The sequence below is a fragment of the Cynocephalus volans genome, chromosome 9, assembly GCF_027409185.1.
Source record: "Cynocephalus volans isolate mCynVol1 chromosome 9, mCynVol1.pri, whole genome shotgun sequence".
In the NCBI taxonomy this organism is placed as follows: domain Eukaryota; kingdom Metazoa; phylum Chordata; class Mammalia; order Dermoptera; family Cynocephalidae; genus Cynocephalus; species Cynocephalus volans.
In genome coordinates, this window is record NC_084468.1 from 57,789,661 (window position 1) to 57,812,169 (window position 22,509).

Here is a 22,509-nt window from a genome sequence, read left to right on the forward strand (position 1 = left end):
GCTTTTTCAGCATCTGTAGAGATGATCATATGGTCCTTGTGTTTGAGTTTATTAATATGGTGTATCACATTTATTGATTTGCATATGTTGAACCAACCTTGCATCCCTGGGATGAATCCCACTTGATCGTGATGAATAATTTTACGTATGTGTTGCTGTATTCTGCTTGCTAGTATTTTAGTGAGGATTTTTGCATCTATATTCATCAAGGATATCGGCCTGTAGTTTTCTTTTTTGGTTATATCTTTACCTGGTTTTGGTATCAGGATGATGTTTGCTTCATAGAATGAGTTTGGGAGATTTGCGTCCGTTTCAATCTTTTGGAATAGTTTGTAAAGAATCGGTGTCAATTCCTCTTTGAATGTTTGGTAAAATTCTGCTGTGAATCCATGTGGTCCTGGGCTTTTCTTTTTTGGGAGCCTTCTGATAACAGCTTCAATCTCCTTTATTGTTATTGGTCTGTTCAAATTTTCTACGTCTTCATGGTTCAGTTTTGGGAGCTTGTGTGTGTCCAGAAATTTATCCATTTCCTCCAGATTTTCAAATTTGTTGGCGTATAGTTGTTTATAGTAGTCTCGAATGATTCCTTGTATTTCAGATGAATCAGTTGTAATATCGCCTTTTTCATTTCTAATTTTTGTTATTTGAGTCTTCTCTCTTCTTTTTTTTGTTAGCCATGCTAATGGTTTGTCAATTTTATTTATCTTTTCAAAAAACCAACTTTTTGATTCGTTGATCTTTTGAATTGTTTTTTGGTTTTCAATTTCATTCAGTTCTGCTCTGATCTTAATGATTTCTTTCCGTCTGCTAACTTTAGGTTTGGATTGTTCTTGTTTTTCTAGTTCTTTAAGGTGAAGTGTTAGGTTGTTCACTTGCCATCTTTCCATTCTTCTGAAGTGAGCGTTTAGTGCAATAAATTTCCCCCTCAATACTGCTTTTGCAGTATCCCACAGGTTTTGGTATGATGTATCATTGTTTTCATTAGTTTCAATAAATTTTTTGATTTCCTGCTTGATTTCTTCTTGGACCCATATGTCATTAAGTAGAGTGCTGTTTAATTTCCATGTGTTTGTATAGTTTCCAGAGTTTCGTTTGTTATTAATTTCTAGTTTTAATCCATTTTGGTCTGAGAAGATACGTGGGATAATTCCAATTTTTTTGAATTTATTGAGACTTGCTTTGTGACCTAATATGTGATCTATCCTGGAGAATGATCCATGTGCTGATGAGAAGAATGAATATTCTTAGGTTGTTGGGTGGAATGTTCTGTAGATATCTGCCAATTCCAATTGGTCTAGAGTCTTGTTTATATCTTGTGTTTTTCTACTGATTCTTTGCCTAGATGATCTGTCTAATATTGACAGTGGGGTGTTCAGGTCCCCTGCTATTATGGTATTAGTGTCTATTTCCTTCTTTAGGTCTAATAGAGTTTGTTTTATAAATCTGGCTGCTCCAACATTGGGTGCATACATATTTATGATTGTTATGTCTTCTTGATGGGTCAGTCCTTTTATCATTAAGTAGTGTCCCTCATTGTCTCTTTTTATGGTTTTTAGTTTAAAGTCTATTTTGTCAGATATAAGCATAGCTACTCCAGCTCGTTTTTCTTTTCGGTTTGCATGGTAAATCTTTTTCCATCCTTTCACTCTTAGTCTGTGTGAATCTTTATGGGTGAGGTGGGTCTCTTGTAGGCAGCATATAGCTGGGTCCTCCTTTTTCATCCAGTCAGCCAGTCTGTGTCTTTTGATTGGGGAATTTAAGCCTTTTACATTAAGAGTTGTTATTGAAAGGTGTTGATTTATTCCTAGCATTTTATTGGTTGTTTGGTTGTCTTAGGTGTCTTTTGTTCCTTGCTTTCTGATTTACTGTTTGGTTTCTGTGTTTGTTGGTTCCTTAGGTTGTAGATAGTGTTTTTGTTTGCTTGTTTTCTCTTCATGAATGCCATTTTTATTATACTAGTGGGTATTGATTTTTCTTGGGTTTTTATGGCAGTGGTAGTTATTTTTCAGGAACCAAACCCAGTACTCCCTTGAGGATTTCTTGTAAGGGTGGTCGTGTGGTAGTGAACTCCCGCAGTTTTTGTTTGTCTGAGAAATATACTTTTGCCCCTCATTTCGGAAGGATAGCCTTGCAGGGTAGAGTATTCTTGGCTGGCAATCTTTGTCTTTTAGTATTTTGAAAATATCATCCCATTCCTTTCTAGCTTTTAGGGTTTGTGATGAAAAGTCTGATGTTAGCCTGATTGGGGCTCCTTTATAGGTGATTTGACGCTTCTCTCTTGCAGCTTTTAAGATTCTCTCTTTGTCTCTGAGTTTTGCCAATTTGACTATAACATGTCTTGGAGAAGGCCTTTTTGGGTTGAATACGTTTGGAGATCGTTGAGCTTCCTGGATCTGAAGATCTGTGATTTTTCCTATACCTGGGAAGTTTTCTGCCACTATTTTTTTGAATATGTTTTCAATGGAATCTCCATTTTCCTCCCCTTCTGGAATACCCATTACTCGGATATTTGAGTGCTTAAGTTTGTCTGATATCTCTCTCAGATTTTCTTCAATGTCCTTGATTCTTTTTTCTTTCCTTTTGTCTGCTTGTGTTATTTCAAACAGCCCATCTTCAAGTTCAGAGGTTCTCTCTTCAACTTCGACAAGCCTGCTGGTTAAACTCTCCGTTGTGTTTTTTATTTCGCTGAATAACTTCTTCAGTTCAGCAAGTTCTGCTACATTTTTTTTCAGGACATTGATTTCCTTGTACATTTCCTCTTTCAGATCCTGTATACTTTTCCTCATTTCATCATGATGTCTAGCTGTGTTTTCTTGTATCTCATTCAGTTTCCTTAGAATTATCACTCGAAATTCCTTGTCAGTCATTTCAAGGGCTTCTTGTTCTATAGGATCTAGAGTTTGAGATTTATTAACTTTTGGTGGTGTACTTTCTTGATTTTTTGTATTTCTGGTATCTTTTTTTTGATGTTTATTCATTGTGGCCGGGGGTTTCATAGTCCACCGGTTTGAGACTAATGACTAACTAGGATGTTGCTGTGGTTGCCAATTTCATATGGCTACCTCCGTGGCTGCTCAGTTGGCCTCTAGTGCCTTGTGTGTGTGGTTGCCTCGGGTCTTGGGCTTCTCCGGGGAGCCACCTTTCTGGTCAGCTTGGACTCTGCTGGGCTGGTGGATCACATACCACAGGGTGTGTGATCGCTGGTGAGCTTTCAATTCCTGTGCAGGAATTCTCCCTGTTCCTGTGCTCTGGCCCAGGCTGTTAGATCGTGCAGTGGCGACCCCACAGGGTGTGTGGTTTCTGTCAAGTCTCCGCCTCCCTGGCCGCACGTCTCCCCACTCTGTGAGCACTGTGCTGGGCTGGGGGCGTGTCTTCTGCAACCCTTGTCTATCAGCTGGGCCTTCAAGACCCTGTTCGGCACCGCCTCGCCCAGGAAGTCTACCAGGTTTCTGCTAGGCAAAGACGACTGGTCGCTCTGCGTGCCTTTGTAGCACTGTGTAGATCTTTCTCGGGACTTGTTCACCTTTGTATCCCCCCGGTATAAACCGAGTCTAGCACCCGCCTGCAGCCTGCTCTCCGGCAGGTTCAAGCAGACCTGGGAACTCTCCTACCACACTATTCCCAACCAGAAATTGGTTAGGCTTTTTTCCGAAATGGTGGCTGCAGAGATGGTATCTGCCTCCCAGTAACAGGAAGCTTACTGGGGGCCGGAGTCCAGGGTGTGTTGGAGTCACAGTCGGCCTGCCTGTACTTCCTTGCCCTCCCGACACTGGCCGGGGATGCCCACGCCACCAACCCGCCAGAGAACCACGGAGGGAGTGGGAGGGGAGGCCGGCCCGCAGGCTCCGGAAAGCCCCACGCCGGGCCCAGCAGGTGGGAAGGCTCAGTGACGGCCGAGCTGGGCGGAGCTGCTAGCACCTGGGAAAATGGAGGCAGCCCCAGGGCGGTGAGTGGCCTGGTGATGCAGGCGGGAGCCGGGTGGGCGTCAGCCCCCCAAACAGGGCTGGTCCAGGGGTCACTCACAGGGTTGTGCCAGGTCGGTCGCTCACTCTCTGCTTCTGGTTTGCCGCCTTCCCCGTTCTCGGCCGCTGCCGCCTCGGGCTGTTCAGTCGCGGCGCGGCTCGGGCGCTCCCAGGAATCTTCTTTAATGCCGGCCTGAAACCTCGAATCCTGAGTAGGGCAGCTGGCCGCCTTCAGCGTGGCCCCGGCCTCCGGGATCCTGTCTGCATCCACAGCAGCCCTGGCGCCGTGTTCCCTGTTTAGAGACTCGCTTTTGCAGCTAAGAAACAGTTCTTTTCCTGCTCCATACTTCAAAGCTGTTGCCTGTAAATGAGGCAGCCTCTCCTGCCGAGGGCAAAGTGGCGGTCACCCCCACGACCGGCCACCAGCAGCGGTCCTCCCTTAAGAGATGGCAAGAGGAAGGTCCACAAGTTTCCCGGCTGCCTGAGGCTTAGTGGCCGCCTTTTCCACCTCAGCTACTCCGCGCCAACCGCCGCAGCCACCGCCATCTTGAAAACCCTTGAACATTATTTTAAATGTGTAGGCTGGTAAAGTATATAAAGGACCTTGTTAAAATAAGGTTTGCATCCCAATAGCCACAAGGTAGTATCAGAATGGGAGTTTAAAAAAAATACACATTGGCAATTTTCAAAAGTCAGATATATTAGTAAAATCAATCGTAAGAGTTTGTCTGAAAGAACAGTAGGAAACCTGACGTTATTCTTGAAGATAATGCAAATTCCAATGAATTCTTATAAGAATCATTTGAAAATAAAATCAGTATAAATAACAAATAATTTCAGAATCCATCAGGTTGTATGTATTCGCTTTTGTAATTAAGACAGACACACACAAGTTTAATGTATGTCTGTTTAAAATATATACATTTGTTTAATTTCCACTATTTCAGCTTTTCATATTTAATATAAAAGCCAGAAAAAGGGGTTTCTTATCTAAAGATGAAACATTATAAATACAAGTTATCTTTATTTCCTTCCTTGTTCCCTACAAAATATAGCAAAATCCTGTACATTTAAAATAATACTCAAAAACTGCTTTTCTTTTTAAATCAGTACTCAAGTATTTTAGAAACTAAATATCCATCTACTCATCAAATATTTATTCAACATCAACTGTGGTATGTATGAAATAGTGCCTTACATAGTCTTACCCTTATTTGTGTATTCCTAAACAATATACTTAAGTTTTGCCTGTTTTTAAACTTTATATAAATGGAATCACTTTGAATGTCTATGTCCTGTTTCTTCTGAATAAAATTATATTTATGAGATTTATTCATACTGTTGCATGCAGCTAGTCATTAATTTTCATTTCTGTTACATTCTATTGCATTGAAACATTCTATTGCAATAATATACCATAATACAGCTATGCTGTAGTTTTAGAGGGTTACGAATAATGGGGCAATGAGTATTCTTAGAAATGTCTCCCAATGCACATGTGCAGTTGTTTCTCTAGTATATACTTAGGAGGGAAAATGCAGGGTTTAAAGAGTATGTACATCTTTAACTTTATCAGATAATGCCAAACTGTTTCCCAAAGTGAATGTATCAATTTACTCTCCTTCTGGCAGTGTACGAAAGTACCTGTAGTTTCACATCCTTGCTATGCAGGCCTGATCTTTAGAAGGGCCTGCTCACATGGCTACCACTCCGCTGGTGTCTGTGAATTCACATTCCTACACTGATAAGCCTACTCTTCTATTTCCTTTTTTCCAGGTACCTGAAATAAAAGCTTGTTAATTTTCAGATTTTCTTTTCTAAAATACTCATATAAAATGTTAACATTAAAAGCACCCCAAATTTTGATAACAGTACTTTATTGTTTTCCAATTTTAATTACGATTCTTTTTTGACTGATGTGTTAATTAAAAGTATACTTTTAAATTTCTAATTTTATGGGGAATGTTTTAGTTATCTTTCATGTTAGCTTCTAGCTTAAACACATTGTGAACATATATCACAATTTGATTTCACTCTTCAATATCTGAGAACTTCTTTGGTCAATTTTACAACAATTTTACAAACATTCCATGTGTTCCTAAAAAGAATGTGTACTCTACAGTTGTTAAAGATACAGTGTTCTTTATATGTGCATTAGGTTAATTTTAATAATCATGTTGATAAAATTTTCTATGTGTTCTGATTTTTTGTCTGCTTGTTGTCTAGGTTATTAAAAACATTTCAAAAATCTATTCTCCTTGGATCCCAGTACCTAAACAGTGCTTGGCATGTAATAACAACAGCTAATACTTACTGAGTTTTTATTATGTACCACATGTTTTTTAAAATGTTTATTTATATTTACTTATATTAACTTGTTTTCCCCTCACAAAAATTCTATGAGATAATTTCCATTATTATTCCCATTTTTATAGGTAGGAAAACTTAAGTACATAGAAATTAAGCAACTCATAAGTAGTGGAGGTAAGATTCAACCCAGGCAGTTTAGCTTAGCATACATACTCTTAACTACTATGTCAAGATACATGAAGATTAAGAAAGTCAAATCATTCCACAAGGTTTATAAGAGGGAAACAAAACCACAAAAACAGTCAGTTCCCTGACCCAACTCTTTCTTACTCTAATTCTCACTCCCCATGGACAGCCAATCTCAATTCTTTTAGTTATTTCTTATAATATTTACCCCTTTATTTCTAAATAACATGTTTATACTTTTATTTCTTTGACTTTTTTCAGTTTTATATATTACCTGTTAACTTCCTACTAAGAAAGACGAATGATCTTTCTGAACTACAAGTCTGGTCAAATCAATCGCTGGCCGGTTTGCTCACTGCTTTAACCAAGGTCAATGCTTTGGATCCCCTTACCAGCTAGTGGCCAAATAAATAAATACCCCAATGGTTTCCTATTTGCCTTATGATAAAGTCTAACCACCTTAATATTAGTCACAAGGCCATTCATACTGTAGTCTTTGCTTAGCTCACTAGTCCAATCTTTTGCCACTCCTCCATCAGTCTCCATGTGCTAGGTGTTACAAAAGGTTTTCAGTTCTCCAAGTGTGGTATATTCTCTGTAGCTGTTGGACCTTTGAAGTATACCCCTTCCCCAATATTCTATGCCTGAATAGCTCCTACTGGTCTTTTAGGTTTCAACTCATATAGTACTTTCCCTGATACAACGATCATAATATGTTGAACTTTTAAAAGGAGAGAACAAAACTGAGCTTACCAGAGGTAAAGATAGATAAAGAGCCACAAAAAATCATTACATTGTATAATGTTGAATATATTAACTATCCTGATTTGAGCATCATATATTGCACACAGGTACTGATATTCAACGCTGTACCCCCCGCTGATATGTAGTCAGTTATGTTTCAATAAAAAAATAAATATATTACATTCCCCATGATGCTTCCTTGATCCCCTTTATCCTTTCTCAAGGCAATATTGAACCATTTCTTATGTGCATCCATAGCACCCTATGATCACTCTATTATAACAGTTACAACAGTGTATTCTCACTATTTGTTTATTTTTCCTAGGCGATTATAGATTCCTTAAGGCAGGGCCATTGCCTTATGGACCACTGTATTTCCAGTGACTAAGAGGGCCCGGAACATCACAGACACACAAAAACCATTTGCTGACTTAACAAAAGGAATGAATTGGCACACAAGAACAAGAACAATATTTTTATGCTCTACTGAGTAGAGAACTTGAATTCTTTTTCTTATGTTCAAAATGTTTTTCATCTTGGTCTCATCCTTCTCATGAATTATTTTTAAGATTATTTAGGCAAGTAATGAATAACCATGATATAAATGACAAGAACATACAGTTAAAAGAATAAAACTAAAATATATGAACGAAGCTGCTGGGTTTGAATGTAACCCCCAGAGTTCATGTGTTGGAAACTTAATCCCCAATGCAACAGTTTTGGGAGCTGGGGCCTAATGGAAGGTGTTTAAATCACGAGGGCTCCATCTTCATGAATGGATTACTGCAGGAGTGGGTTTCTTATAAAAGCGAGTTCAGTTCCCTCTGGCCCTCTCTCACTCTTGCCTTCTTTTGCCCTCTTTCCTTCTGCCATGGGAAGATGCAGTAAGAAGGCTTTCACCAGATGTAGCCCCCTGATCTTGGACTTCTCGGCCTCCAAAACAGCCAAATACATTTCTGTTCATTACAAATTACCCAGTCTTAGGTATTCTGCTATAGCAGCACAAAACAAACTTAAGACACAAGGTTTTCCAAAGAATCATATAATCTCAGATTCTCAACAGTCACCTAAATTACCTACTTTTTTCAACGTTCAGCCACCGAAGGGGAATAGTACTAACTAGCCTACTTCGTGCCAGGCAATAAGTCAGGTACTTCGCAATTAAAAGCTATGAAGTTTCATACTGTTAGTAAGCAGAAGAGATGAAATCTAAAGAACTGAGAGTATAACTTCAAGTCCAGCATTGTTACATTATAGCTCACTCTATTAAGTGGGCACACCACATATTAGTGAATGCAGTGAGTAAAAAGAAATTGCCTAGGCTATTTACTCTACTTTTAGAGAGCCTACTAAAAATTTTCCCTTTCATGAGGGAACATATTCACCCACTAGTCCTAATTTACCTTCTTGGAGTCACAGAGAACTCACCTAATCCCTCTTTCATGTGACAGTCCTCCAAACATTTGAAGATTGTATTCAGGTTCCAGAGTCCTCTTTCTTTCTCTAGGCTAAAAATCTCTAGTTCTTTAACCAATTCCAAACATGACATAATCTTGAGTCCCCCTCAAAACTCGAATCACTTCCTTCTGAATGAACTTCATTTATCTTCATCATGCATGCATATATTTATTAAAATAACAGGCCGGCCCGTGGCTCACTCGGGAGAGTGTGGTGCTGATAACACCAAGGCCACAGGTTCGGATCCCATATAGGGATGGCCGGTTAGCTCACTGGCTGAGCGTGGTGCTGACAACACCAAGCCAAGAGTTGAGATCCCCTTACCGGTCATCTTTAAAAAAAAAAACAAAAAAACCCCTCAATTTCAAGCTAGGCACTGGTTTGGGGTTCACTGTGTGAACAACTTCATATGGGTACTATGATAGTTATAATAGCAACAACTTCATATGGGTATTATGAGAATTATACATTAAGTATGATAAAATATATAAAGTACTTAGCAGAATGCCTGTGACATGCTACTAGGAGAGACAGATGATCAAATGATTCTATATTATTAAGTACCACACAGAAGTACTGCAATACAGAATACAGAAAATGTGATTATCTTTATCAGTAGAGGGAATGGAATTGAGATTCATCCAAGTTGAATTCTGAAGAATTAACATGAGTTCAAAGATTAATGAAGAAAGGAAAAGCATTCTAGGCTTCTAGGCCAGGGAAAAGAAAGGCATGAAAAACAACAGCTTATAAGAGATACATAATATATTCATAAGACTTCTACTTCTAGCCACAGGGAACAGATTTATTCTCCTCCTTAAACAACTGAAAACTGGACAAAAGAAACAACATATTTCAGACACTGGACAACAGGCAACTCAGGAAAATAATCCCCGACAGAAGAAAAACAAATGAGCTGAGCCTTATGATTTTTAGCTACTGTCTTTTCAGGCTGCAGTGCAGGGAGGGGAAGACAAATAGAACCTGGTAGCCTCCCTGAATTGAAAAGACAGAACTGTAAATTGAAGGAGGCTAGAATTTGAAAGAAGAGTATCGGAGAGCAAAAGATGCACAGAGAGATCATCAGAGATCTGCAGAGGGTTCTTCTTGGGTCTTCAGCTTAGTACAGATCAGCTATGAAGTACAACTGAGTATCTATGAAGAAACAACCTGAAGCTGAGGAAAGAACCACCTGAAAAAGACAGGTAGAACAGTCACTGTTGTTTAAATAGGGCTGGAAATAGTCTATGTTCCTTTCCTGCCAAGCAGAAGACCTCATAATACAAAGGGCACTGGATAAAATATTCAGAAGTGTGTTAACATCCATCATGGGGAAAAATAAACCCTAAACTTAAGTATCCTCTGATCCTGCCTAACAAAGCTTTTTCAAAAGTGAGCCTTGAAAGAATCAAACTGTTTCCAAGTAACTTAATTGTGTCCCTGAACAAAGCTGGAGAATATTTAAAGAAATCCAAAATTATCCAGCTCCCAAAAAGGTAAAATCCACAATGTCTGGCATACATTAAAAGTTATCAGGCATACAAAAAAAGCAGGAAAACACAATCATAATGAATAGAAAAATAAATCAACAGATATATACTCAGAAATGACACAGATTATAGAACCAGAAGATGAAGACATTAAAACAATTATAAATATTATCTATATGCTCAAGAAACTAGAGGAAAGCATGAGCAGCAAAACTTCTAGAGATGAAAACCACAAAATCCAAGATGAAAAATACAGTGGATGGAATTAATAATAGATGTAACAGTACAGAAGAGAACTTAAAGGTATAGGAATAGAAACTTTCCAAAATGAAACACAGATGAAAAATAGAATAGAAAAACTAAACACAGCATAAGTGAGCTACGGGACAACTTCACTTAGCCTAATATATGTGAAATTGGAGTCCCTGAAAGAGACTGGGGGGCATGGGGTCTGGGAGGATGGAGAGAGGCAAAACAAACAAACAAACAAAAAAAACAACAAAAAACAAAAAACATGTGAAGAACTAATGGCCAAACTCTTTCTGCAAATATTATAAACCCAAAAGACCACAATGTGAGCAAACCCTAAACCAAGAAATATAAAGAAACTATACCAATGCACATCATAAAACCAAGGATGAAGAGAAAATATTAAAAGTAACTAGAGAAAATAGATCATATGATGAACAGAGGAAAGAAGGACATCAGCTGACTTTTTACCCAGGAAACAGTACAAACTATAAGACAGTGACGCAATACTTTTAAAGTACTGAAAGTAAAAACTGGCAACCTAAAATTCTATATGTATCAAAAATACTTTCAAAAAAGAAGGTAAAACAAAGACTTCTTCAGACATATAAAAGTTAAAAGAATTGATTACTGGCAGACATTCAATATAAGAAATGTTAAAGGAAGTCCTTTAGGCAGAAGGATAATGATACTAGATGGAAATCTGAAATTACATAAAAAAATGGAGACTATCAGAAATGATAAATATATGGAGAAATACAAAGACTTTTTTCTTATCTTAAAAATCTCTTTTAAAGATAACTGACTACTTAAACTAGTAGTAATGATAAGCTATGAGTTTATAACATATGTAGAAGTAAAATGTAAGACAACAATAACTCAAATCCTGGGATAGGATAAATAGAAGAATACTGTTGTAAAGGTCTTATACCATAAAGGAAATGAAATAATATTACTTAAGCATAAACTGTGATAAGTTAAAGATATATGTTATTAACCATAAAGTGATCACTACAAAAAGGCAAAAGAAAGAAGTATAGAAATATGCCCACAAAAAAGATAAAATAGAATAAAAAAAATGTTCAATTAAAGAAAAAGAAGTGAAAAAACAGTAACAAGGAGCAGATAAGGCAAAACAGAAAACAAATGGCAAAATGGCAACGTTTTACATTAAATGTAAATAGTGTACATGTTACAGTTAAAAGTCAGAGATAATCAGATTGAACAAAAAGAAAAGCCCAACCATATGCTATCTAAAAGAAACCTAATTTAAATACACAAATAGCTAAAAAGTAAAAGGGTTATGAAAGATATACCATGTTAACAATAACCAAGAGAAAGCTGGAATGGCTATATTAATATCAGACAAATAGATTTAAGAGCAAAGAAAATTATCTGGATAAAGAGGGTCATTTAATAATGATAAAAAGACCAATACATCAAGAGGGAAAACAATTCTACATGTTTATGCACTAATTCAGAGCTTCAAACTACATGAAGCAGAAATATTTAACACTTTATTATAAAATAGACTTTGTGTTGGATGATTTTGCCCAACTGTAGGCTGAGTGTTCTAAGCACATTTAAGGTAGGCTAGGCCAAGCTATGGTGTTCAGTAGGTTAGGTGTATTAAGTGCATTTTTGACTTACAAAACTTTCAACTTATCAGGATGTAATACCACTGTAAGTTGAGGAGTGTCTAGGAAGAAAAATTTTTTAAAGCACTGACCTTACGTATCTCAACATATAAGATGCCAGAAAGTTATACTTTAATTTTTAGGTAAAAATGAATTTATGTAACTGGTCTGTTAAAAAGATACTCATTTGCTCGCCTGAATTAGAGAAAAGAGATATTTTTCTGTTTTCCTATCCTTCTAGCTGTCTGAATTTTCTAGCTATAAAAAGATGTAGCAGTCCCATGGCAGAATCCAAGCAGTAACGAATGTTGTACCCTGCCCTGATACTGATTTTTGCCTCAGGGTGAAATGTATAAATACCACCTTAGTATCAATATCTCCTATTGTTAATACCGTAAGCACCTTTTCTAGACTTTTCTGTCACATCCTTTGATTTTTATAGTTCTGATTCCTGCCTAGCCACTGAACTGCCAACTACCTGGGCAGTGTGCCTAGTTCTGGGTTCTAGATCATGAGTCAATTTGAACCCACTGTCTTGTCTACTCATTCAGTAATCATTTAATAATAATCTTCTAAGACTAAGACACTGTCCCATGGTCCTTGACTTTGAGAAGTTCATAGTCTGAGAAAGATGACATACATGTAAAGAAGTACTACATGATAATGTGATATGTTCCTTAATAGCAACAGGAATAAGGTGCTTTAGGGCTAAGAAGAATTAGAAGAAACTTGGAGTAGACATGAGTCTTACAGGATAATTAGAATATGCTTCTGAGGCACAAAAGGACACTCTAGGAAAGGACAACTGAGGTGTAGAAGTATAAACCTCAATTACCTTTTTTACTTTTGTTTGGTAAGAAAGTAGTCTAGTATGGCCAGTGTATTAAGAGGAAATGGTAAGTTGGGGCCTTCAATAAATGATGCTGGGAAAACTGGATTTCTACATGCAAAAAAATGAAATTGGACCCTTACACTGTACACAATAAGCAACTCAAAATGGATCAAGGACTTAAATGTAAGATCTGAAACTATAAAACTCCTAGAAGAAAACACAGGGGAAAAGCTTCATAACATTGGTGCTGGTTAGGATTTCCTTGATATGACACCAAAAGCACAGGCAACACAAGCAAAAAATTGACAAGTGAGACTATATCAATCTAAAAAGCTTCAGTGGGGCGGGCCGGCCTGTGGCTCACTTGGGAGAGTGTGGTGCTGATAACACCAAGGCCACAGGCTCGGATCCCTATATAGGGATGGCTGGTTAGCTCACTTGGGAGAGCATGGTGCTGACAACACCAAGTCAGGAGTTAAGATCCCCTTACCAGTCATCTTTGGAAAAAATAAAATAAATAAATAAATAGCTTCTGTGCAGTAAAGGAATCAGAGTGAAAAAGCAACCTACAGAATGGGAGAAAGTATTTGTAAACCACATATGTGACAAAGGGTATTAATCCCTTATCCAAAGGAATGGCTGCAATTCAAATAGCAACTCTTCCCGACCCTCCCCACAAACTAACTTTATTTAAAAAAAGGGCAAAGGGCTTGAATAGATGTTTCTCCAAAGACATACAGATGGCCAACGGGTATATGAAAAGGTACTCAAAATCACTAATTATCAGGGAAATGCAAATCAAAATCTTAATGAGATCACTCCATACCTGCATAGATGGCCATTATTAAAAAAACCCAACAAAACCTAAGTGTTGGCAAGGATGTGGAGAAACTGGAACCCTAGTGCACTGCTGGTGGGAAACGTAAAATGGTGCAGCCACTATGGAAAACAATATGGAGGGTCTTTAAAAAATTAAAAAGAGAATTATTATATAATCCAGCAATTCTATTTCTGGTATTTATCCAAAAGAACTGGAAACAGAATCATGAAGAAATATTCGAACTCCTATATTCACTGTAGCATTATTCACAATTGCCAAGAGGTGGAAACAATGTAAATGCCCATCAATGAATGAATAAAGAAAATGTGGGAAATATACACAATGGAATATTATTCAATATTAATAAAAAGAAGGAAATCCTATCATATAGTACAACATGGATAAACCTAGAGTACATTATGCTAAGTAAAATATGTCAATCACAGAAGACACATATCGCAATATTCCACTTGTATGAGGTATCTAAAGTGTCAAACTCATAGAAAGATTGTGTATACAATTAACAATACTGTACACTTAGAAATCTGTTAATAGGGTAGAGTTCATATTATGTATTTTTGTTACAATAATTTTTAAAAAGTTAAGTTGGGACCATGTTCTAAATGAATCTATAAGACACAGCATTTGGACTTGCAATACGAGACAAAATGGTCAGAACCGTAGCTGTGTAAAAGAGAATGGTGAGAAAAGAGAACTTCTGGGATCTATCTTTAACTTACTCTACCCTCATCCAGCTTGCTCCTGAATCTGTCTCCCTGAGCTAGGAAGAGGTTAAGAATCATTACTTCATGCCTTGACCCTAAGATAAATCACTGTCCAAAGTCCTGAATCCAATATTAGTCCATGCAAAGCAGCAGATATATATTTAAAATTAACCCCCCCCCCCAAAAAAAACCTCCTGAATCTTCAGGTTTAGTCACTATAATAATAAAAAAAAACTCCAGAAAAGTCACTAAAAATAAATATATAATTTTTAAAATCTAAGAGACTAAAAGCTGCTTTTTGTGTGAAAATGTCACATTTTGGCCTCTGTAATATACATATTTCTTTGCATTTCCTGTAAGAAAACTTATAAATAGTAACTGTTTCAACTATTTCATTCACTACAGTACCCACACAAATTCCTGGCTTCATTGTTTATGATTTTTATTGACTCCCATACTATGACAAATTCTTAAGAATGATATTGAAATTCAAATAAGCACATTGGTAACAACCAGAAGATGTTTGCAATGAGTCAAGCACCCAAAGTGCAAACAACCACACCAAAAGAGATTGTCTGTTGGGTTACCAAGAGACAACGTCTTACCTCTAATAATAACAGCTGAACTGCCATATTCTATAACTTTCAGTCAAGCAAACTGCAGCTTACTAATAGCACTGTCAATGGAAAATGTAGTGACTGGTCTACTGAAATTAGATTAATCAGCATTACAGTGTTGGAGAAACAAAAAATAGTTTCACGAGGAGTATAACTTATAATGAACAAAATTAACCAATACTATCTCAAGAAGTTGCCATTTGTTATTCCAAAAAGAATATGGCCAAAAGGACATTAATGATATAATTACTGATTAAGAGTCCAAACTTAAGTTGACTTCTGAAGTATATTTTATAATCAGGAGACCATCTGTAAAATAAGTTTCACATAAATAAGATTAAGTGTTAGTCTTCTATCTCCTTTTCCAAGTGTATAGCATAAACTAAGATTTGGAATCAACACACCAGGTGGTATATATATGCTCCTAATAAGGTGCTCATACCTGACTCTGCATCCCACACACAAAAAAATATAAAGAGGAATTCAAAATACATAATGAGCCTATCTTTCTAAATTCTACCTATATAAAATGTATTTTTCATGATTTTATAGAGGAAATCTAATAACGTTTAAACCGAGACTATGCTATCTTCCATACACACAACTCCAACTATTAAAAAAAAAAATTATTAAAAGTGAGAACGACATATGTGCTTAAAAATTTTTTTAAAATTATTTTTAAAAAAATTTGGTTTCATAAAAAAGTATGGTAAAAAAGTTCCATGGAGGGGCGGCCCGTGGCTCACTCGGGAGAGTGCGGTGCTGATGGCACCAAGGCCACGGGTTCAGATCCTGTATAGGGATGGCCGGTTTGCTCACTGGCTGAGCGTGGTGCTGACAACACCAAGCCAAGGGTTGAGATCCCCTTACCGGTCATCTTTTTAAAAAAAAAAAAAAAAAAGTTCCATGGAATTCTTTTTAAATCACAACTCTTCAACCACACACTTCTTCACTGTCTATAAATTACAAATATGCAGTGTTTTAATGAGATTATCCTGAAGTAATCATATTCGCTAGATGCTATTGTATATCTGAATAAAGTGAAACGGATTGTTTTTCATGAGACTCTTATACTATCAAGAACATAAATGTGTACTCTTGTCCAAAAACAAGAGGTATATTTTGTAGTGGACAGCAAAATCTTTCTCAGTCTTATCACCTAAACCTAAAGCAACTGAGATTTAAATATTATTAAAGCTTTCAGACTGTAGTAAACAAACAAACAACCCCCCCCCAAACAAGCAGAAGCCCTACTTTTAACTTGAAAGGACCTCTTAGGATATATATGCAAAATTCTGCATAGGCTTAATAGTATCTTCATATATTCTATTCCAATACTTGGGATAATGAAGGAGGAAAATAAATTCCAGTTTCCATGAGATTCTTACCTGTATAATGCATCATCAATCTCCACAGACTCTGTTGACATGATGGACAAATTTTTATTTGTACTAGGGAAAAAACAAAAACTTATATGAGGAAGTATGGTTATCAGATATTCACATTCTATAATGTAATATTTGACTATACATGAGATCAAATTAATGAGTTACTACACGTTTTTACAAACCAAATACATATTTTACTATCTACCAATTTAGTTAGATTTCAAAAATGTGTTGAAATTAAATTCACGGATTGCTTGCTCTGTCCTGTGTGTTTTGTAAGATTATAGAGCCCATGAGGTTTTTTTTTTTCTTTGTGTCTGGCCAGTATAGGGATCTGAATCCTTGACCTTGGTGTTATCAACACTGTGCTCTAACCAACTAAGCTTAATAAGCTCCGATGGTTGTTTTATTCTCAGGTGTTGTTTTATCATTGCTACATATATTCTGATGGATCTCTAATTTTACCAATTTTGTCCCATAAACCTTCTCTGTATATACACTCTCCCAACATAAACTCATTCAGACCCGTGGAGTTTATCACCATTTACTCAGTTGGGCCTGAAATCTAGGAATCTTCTTGCTTATATCATTTTCTCCATCTATGAGACCTGTTAGCTCTACCTTCAAAAGAGACTGCACACCTGATTACTTTTCATTATTTCAATCAGTACAATCACAAGCCAAACCACTATCATATTTCACCTGAACTTCTTCAAAGACCTAATCAGTCTATCTACTTTCACTATTGCCTTTCCCTGTTAATTTATTCTCTATATAACAGCCTAAATATTTTAAAACGTAGTCAGACACTATTCCCCGACTTAGAACTACCATTCAGTGGATTTCTTTTACTGTTAAAACAAAATTCAAATACCTTATCATGCTTAAAAGGGCATATATGTTCTGTCTCCCCATTACCTCTCCAATTTCACTTCCCACCACTCTCCCTCTTGCTTACTATCTTCAAGCCACACTGGCCAGCTTGCTGTTCCTCAAGAAGCCAAGCCTGTTCTCACTTCAGAGTATTCACACTATTCCTTCTACTTGGAATGTTCTCTATTCAGATCTCAGAATAGTTGACTTCTTATCATTTAAGCCTCTACTAAAATACTGCATCACAAATACTAACAGATTGGGCCGGCCTGTGGCTCACTTGGGAAGAGTATGGTGCTGATAACACCAAGGCCACGGGTTCGGATCCTATGCAGGGATGGCCTCACTGGCTGAGCGTGGTGCTGACAACACCAAGCCAAGGGTTGAGATCCCCTTACCAGTCATCTTTTAAAAACAACAAAACAAAAAAACAAAAAACCCCCCAATACTAACAGATCATTCTTGATCACTCCATTGATAAAATGGCTTCCCTTATCTTTAGATTACTGCTTAACTCATTTACCTGTTATATTTTCTTCAAATCAATTATCATTAACTGTTTATTGTCTGCCCCACCTCCCTTCAGTAATATGCACAGTCCATTAAAGACTTAGTACTATATTCCAAATATCTAAAACCATACTTGGCATTTAATAATAGCTAGACCTGTGCCACACACTGTTTTAAGTGCTTTAGATGTACCGAGTTAACTCACACAACAACCTTATAGGACAGGCACTATCGCCATTCCCAGTAAAGAGGGAAAAAACTGAGGCTGTCACAAGTTAACTTAAATAACTTGCCCAAGGTCACAGAATAAGTAAATGGCACAGCCTGGATCTGAACCACTATACTGCCTACTACCTCTCATAGTAGGCGTAAAGGAAGCACTAAAAGAATCTGTTAAGTGAATGAATTTTAGAAATTAAAAAAAAAAAAAATCTAAGCTAGACATACTAAGGCGACAAGACACAGTTATTACAGTAATCTATTATTTATAGCACTGTATACCAATTTTTTCACAGCATGGCATACAAATAATTTTTAAAAAAAGGTATTTGTAGGACACAGTGAGAAGCAGAGATGGTTCCTTCAGTCTGAGGTATTTGGGCCTGAGCAACTGTGACAGCCAAGATAATAATCATATTGGCAAAAGTGCAACCCATTCTAGTTTCTGGGAGGTTCTCATTGTCTATTACAAGATTCTAAAAACAAAGTGATAGCACGGAATTTATGTTTGAAATCAAATTTTCTAGGCCTGGAATTGATAAATTAAGCCAAAGGATTTGAAAACACTGATTGGTATCATCAAATGATAACATCTTCTTGCTAATTAAATGGATAACTTCTACAAAAACTCTTGATTAGCAATTACGAAGTCAAACTAGAAGATAGCTGAATTCTTAGAGATCTATTTAATAAAAACAGACATACACAATATAACCTGTTTTGGCACTGTAACAAAATATAAAAACAAATGAAATCTCTCATTATACAGTTTCCTATTGTCTTATCTCTAGCACACTTTGACTTGATGTCTTCCTTATACCACAGGCTATAATATAGTCTGGTGTGAAAAGCTCTTGAGTAAAAAATGAAATTCTAACCAGCTCTGCCACTTAATGGTACGACTGGCACTTACTTTTCTGAAAGTTCTACCTCACTGTAATGTTTCAAGAATATTTCGAAAAATAATAAGATCTATAAGACAATCAAAAATGCCTCAAATAAGGGGGACAGGTTGTCTGTACTACTAATATCTTCCAAGTAAATGTGTGGCAGTGTGGGCAAAGGGATACAATATTATCTCTTCAGTCTCAAACTGGCAAAAATGCTACAGGTTGATGTACAATCTCACACAGCTGAAAATAATACATCCATCACTTCTATCTTTGGCATATTGTATGCTGATAGTGGGCAGGATACAACTACCTGCTCTATTAATTTTGAGATGACTGAAAGAAGTACTACTACTAACCAAAAAATTCGTAAGGGCCTAGCATGAACGTTTTCCCCCTAATTATGCAGGGGCAAGAAAGACGTCAAGGAGAACCTTAACAGTAACTGGGGAATAAGTATTTTTTTTTCCCAGCTACTTTTTAATCGTTTTAAAAACTGTAGTCAACAGAGGCCTCAGGGTATACAGACTGCCATTGATTCATCCTTACCAAGTTCCCTGTGGTAATAGTTTTCTAAGGAGGAGCATGCAGTGGCTCTCGTAGCTTTGATTTTACGGAAAGGAGCCTCCCAGGTCTGCTGACCCGGAGGAAGGAGGATGCCGGACCCCAACCGGAATTGAGAAAGCCCTGAAAGGGGCGGGAAGTGGACTTTCTCCTCAGAAAAGCCGGGAGCCTCTGAGGCCCGAGCCCACGCCGCCACACCCACCCCGCACGCTCCCCTCGCCTCCCAGGGCCGGCTCTGCTCGGCCCCGCGGCCTCGCGCGCGCTCCCTGGGCGACGGAGGGGGAGAAGCAGAAAGCCGGAGCCCGGGCCCTGCCAGCCACCCTTCGCATTGTTCTCTCACCCGCCGGTCCCCCAAGAGGAGCAGGACGCTTCTTCCCCCTGAGGAGTAGCCACCGGTCCCAACCCCTCCATCGTCGCCTGAGACGCCGCCGCCGGCTACAAGGAGGCAGGGAAGGGGGCGGGACGGCGGGGGTCAAGGGGCGGGCGGTGGCGTCAGCAGAGAGGGCGGGCCTAGAGAAGGGCGGAGTTGGGCAGCGCCTTCCCGTCAACCCCAGGGGCGTCCTGGTTTCCGGTTTGGGTGGGGCCGCAGGGAGGGCTTTGTTGCAGGTGGCTGAAGTGGGCGGTGCTCTGGAGACTGCTACCGGATAGACGTAAATAGAACCAGAGCATGGAAGCTACTCATCCACTCTGGCTCCACAGCCAAGCATACAGGCCTCTAGTGACCCGCGAAATGACGGGATCGCGTTGGAAATCCTACTTAAGAGTCTCAAAGCAAGAAAAGGAAACACTTATTTTAAATAAAAAACTGAAGGCTGGTGTAGTAGATTGAATGTCTCCCTCCAAACTCATTGAAGCTTGAATTGTGTCCCCCAAGTTTTAGGTATAAGAAACTTAGCCCCTCCTGTGACTGTTAAGAGGGTGGGAACTCCTATTATGGTTGTTGATTGAAAGGTGGAGTCTTGAAGAGGTGATTGGATTGTAGGACCTTGGAGTGGTGAATGGATTAATAATGGTGGTCAGGGCCGTGGTTCTGAGGGCTTTAAAAAGGGAGCGAATGAGGAGGTTACTCTCCGCTTCGCCATTTTACACTGTGATACCTTGTGTCACTGAAGTCACCTTCAAGACCCTCACCAGATGTGTTAACTGGACTTTGGACGTCCCAGCCTCAGAAACTAAGCAATAAATTTCATTTTCTTATAAATCACCCAGTTCCCTTGTTTTGTTAGAGGCAATAGAAATGGTCTAATACAGAAAATTGGACCAGAGAAATGGGGTGTTGCTTATAACAAATATTTGAAAATGTGGAAGTAGCTTTGGAACTGGATGTTGAGAAGGGAGGAATTTGGAGGAACAGCCTGGAAAAAGCCTAGAAGCTGGTGAAAATTTAGAAGATAAGAAAACCAGGGAGAGTTTGGAATGTTTTAGAGATTGGTTAAATGATGGTTATGAGAATGTTTATGGAAATACAGACTATAAAGACTAATCTAGGGAGGTCTCAGATGTAAATGAGAAGGGACTTATTGGAATCTGGGGCAAAGATCACCTTTGCTATGAACTGGCAAGGAACTTGGCTGCATTGTGTCCATAGCCTAGGACTTTGTGGAAGTTGGGACTTAAGAGTTATGAACCAGATTATTTGACAGAAGAAATTTCTAAACAGCAAAGCATTCAGGAAGCTGTATGGCTACTTGTAACAGCTGAGTTATGGTGGCAAAGGCATGACGTAAAGCCGGAATTTAAAAGGGAAGCTAGGTGTAAAGATTTGGAAAATTTGCAGCCTGGCCATGTGGTAGAGAAACAGAGCATTTTCATGAGAAAAATTCAATGGCGCTGAGAAGATTAGTACAAAAGAAAGGGATTATCAAGAGAAGGGGAAAAGGCCCAGAAGGCATTGCAGAATCCTCTGGGGTCAACTCTTCCATTTCAGGCCCAGAGGCCTGGGCAGACAGAATGGTCTTGGGGAACAGGCCTGAGGCACCCTCCACCAGCTTGCTGCCCAGGGCCACCTTGGGAAGCTGCTTCCAGCACCAGCACCCCAACTGCTTTGGCTGCTCCAGCTGTGGCTAAATTGGTCCCAGGTGTGGCTGGACCCACAGCTTTGGAAAATGTAAGCTGGAAGCCTTGGCGGTGTCCATGTGGTGTTAAGTTTGCAGGCTCACAGAATGCCAGAGCTACGGAGGCTCGGGAGCCTCCACACTGATTTTTTTTTTTTTTTTTAAGAAAAGATGACCAGTAAGGGGATCTTAACCCTTGACTTGGTGTTGTCAGCACCATGCTCAGCCAGCGAACTGGCCATCCCTATATAGGATCCGAACCCGCAGCTTTGGTGTCATCAGCACCACACTCTCCCGAGTGAGCCACGGGCTGGCCCCTCCACACTGATTTTGAAGGATGTGTGGAAAAGCCGGGTGTCCCAGGAAGAGATCTGTTGCAGGGTCAGAGTTACTGTGTAACTCTTCCCTAGAGCCAAGTGGAAATGTGGGGTCAGAGTTGCAGCAGCAAAACCCCATTAGCATCATATCTAATGGAGCCATGAGAGTGGGACCTACTTGGAGATACCAGACATGTGGAGCTACCAGAGTGGAATGCCAGCCTGGGAGAGCTGAAGTGTGGCCTGTGACCAGGAAAGCCCACAGGAGCAGAGCTGCCCAAGGACTTGGACTTTGAACATAGAGTCAAGGTACATGATTCGCCAGCTTTGAGATTTAATGCCTGCCCTGCTGGGTTTTGAACTTGTTTGGGACCTGTTATCCTTTCTTTTGGCCTATTTCTTCCTTTTTGAATGAGAATACGTACTCTTTTTGTCCTACCATTGTATCTCGGAAGTACATAACTTATTTTGATTTCACAGATGGGTCTTTGAACTTTGGACTTTTGAGTTGAAACAAGTTAAGACTTTGAGGATGAAATGAATGTATTTGCATGTGAAAAGGACATGAGTTTGGGGGGGCCAGGATGAGAATGTAGTAGATTGAATGTCCACCCAAACTCATTGAAGCTTGAATTGCATCCCCCAAGATTTATGTATTAGAAAC

The 22,509-nt window shown here is 38.7% G+C and overlaps 1 protein-coding gene across 1 annotated transcript in view; it reads right to left on the bottom strand.

Moving 5' to 3' along the window:
* UBA6 (ubiquitin like modifier activating enzyme 6) overlaps positions 1-19,904 on the bottom strand; it is a 75,573-nt gene extending 55,669 nt beyond the window's left edge. The window contains exons 1-2 of the mRNA XM_063107750.1: positions 19,815-19,904; positions 16,419-16,481 (exon numbers count right to left, since the gene is read on the bottom strand). Coding sequence (XP_062963820.1) covers positions 16,419-16,481; positions 19,815-19,885 — 134 coding nt within the window. The 5' untranslated portion in view covers positions 19,886-19,904. The remainder of the gene's footprint in view (positions 1-16,418; positions 16,482-19,814) is intronic.
* Between the last annotated feature and the right edge of the window lie 2,605 nt (positions 19,905-22,509).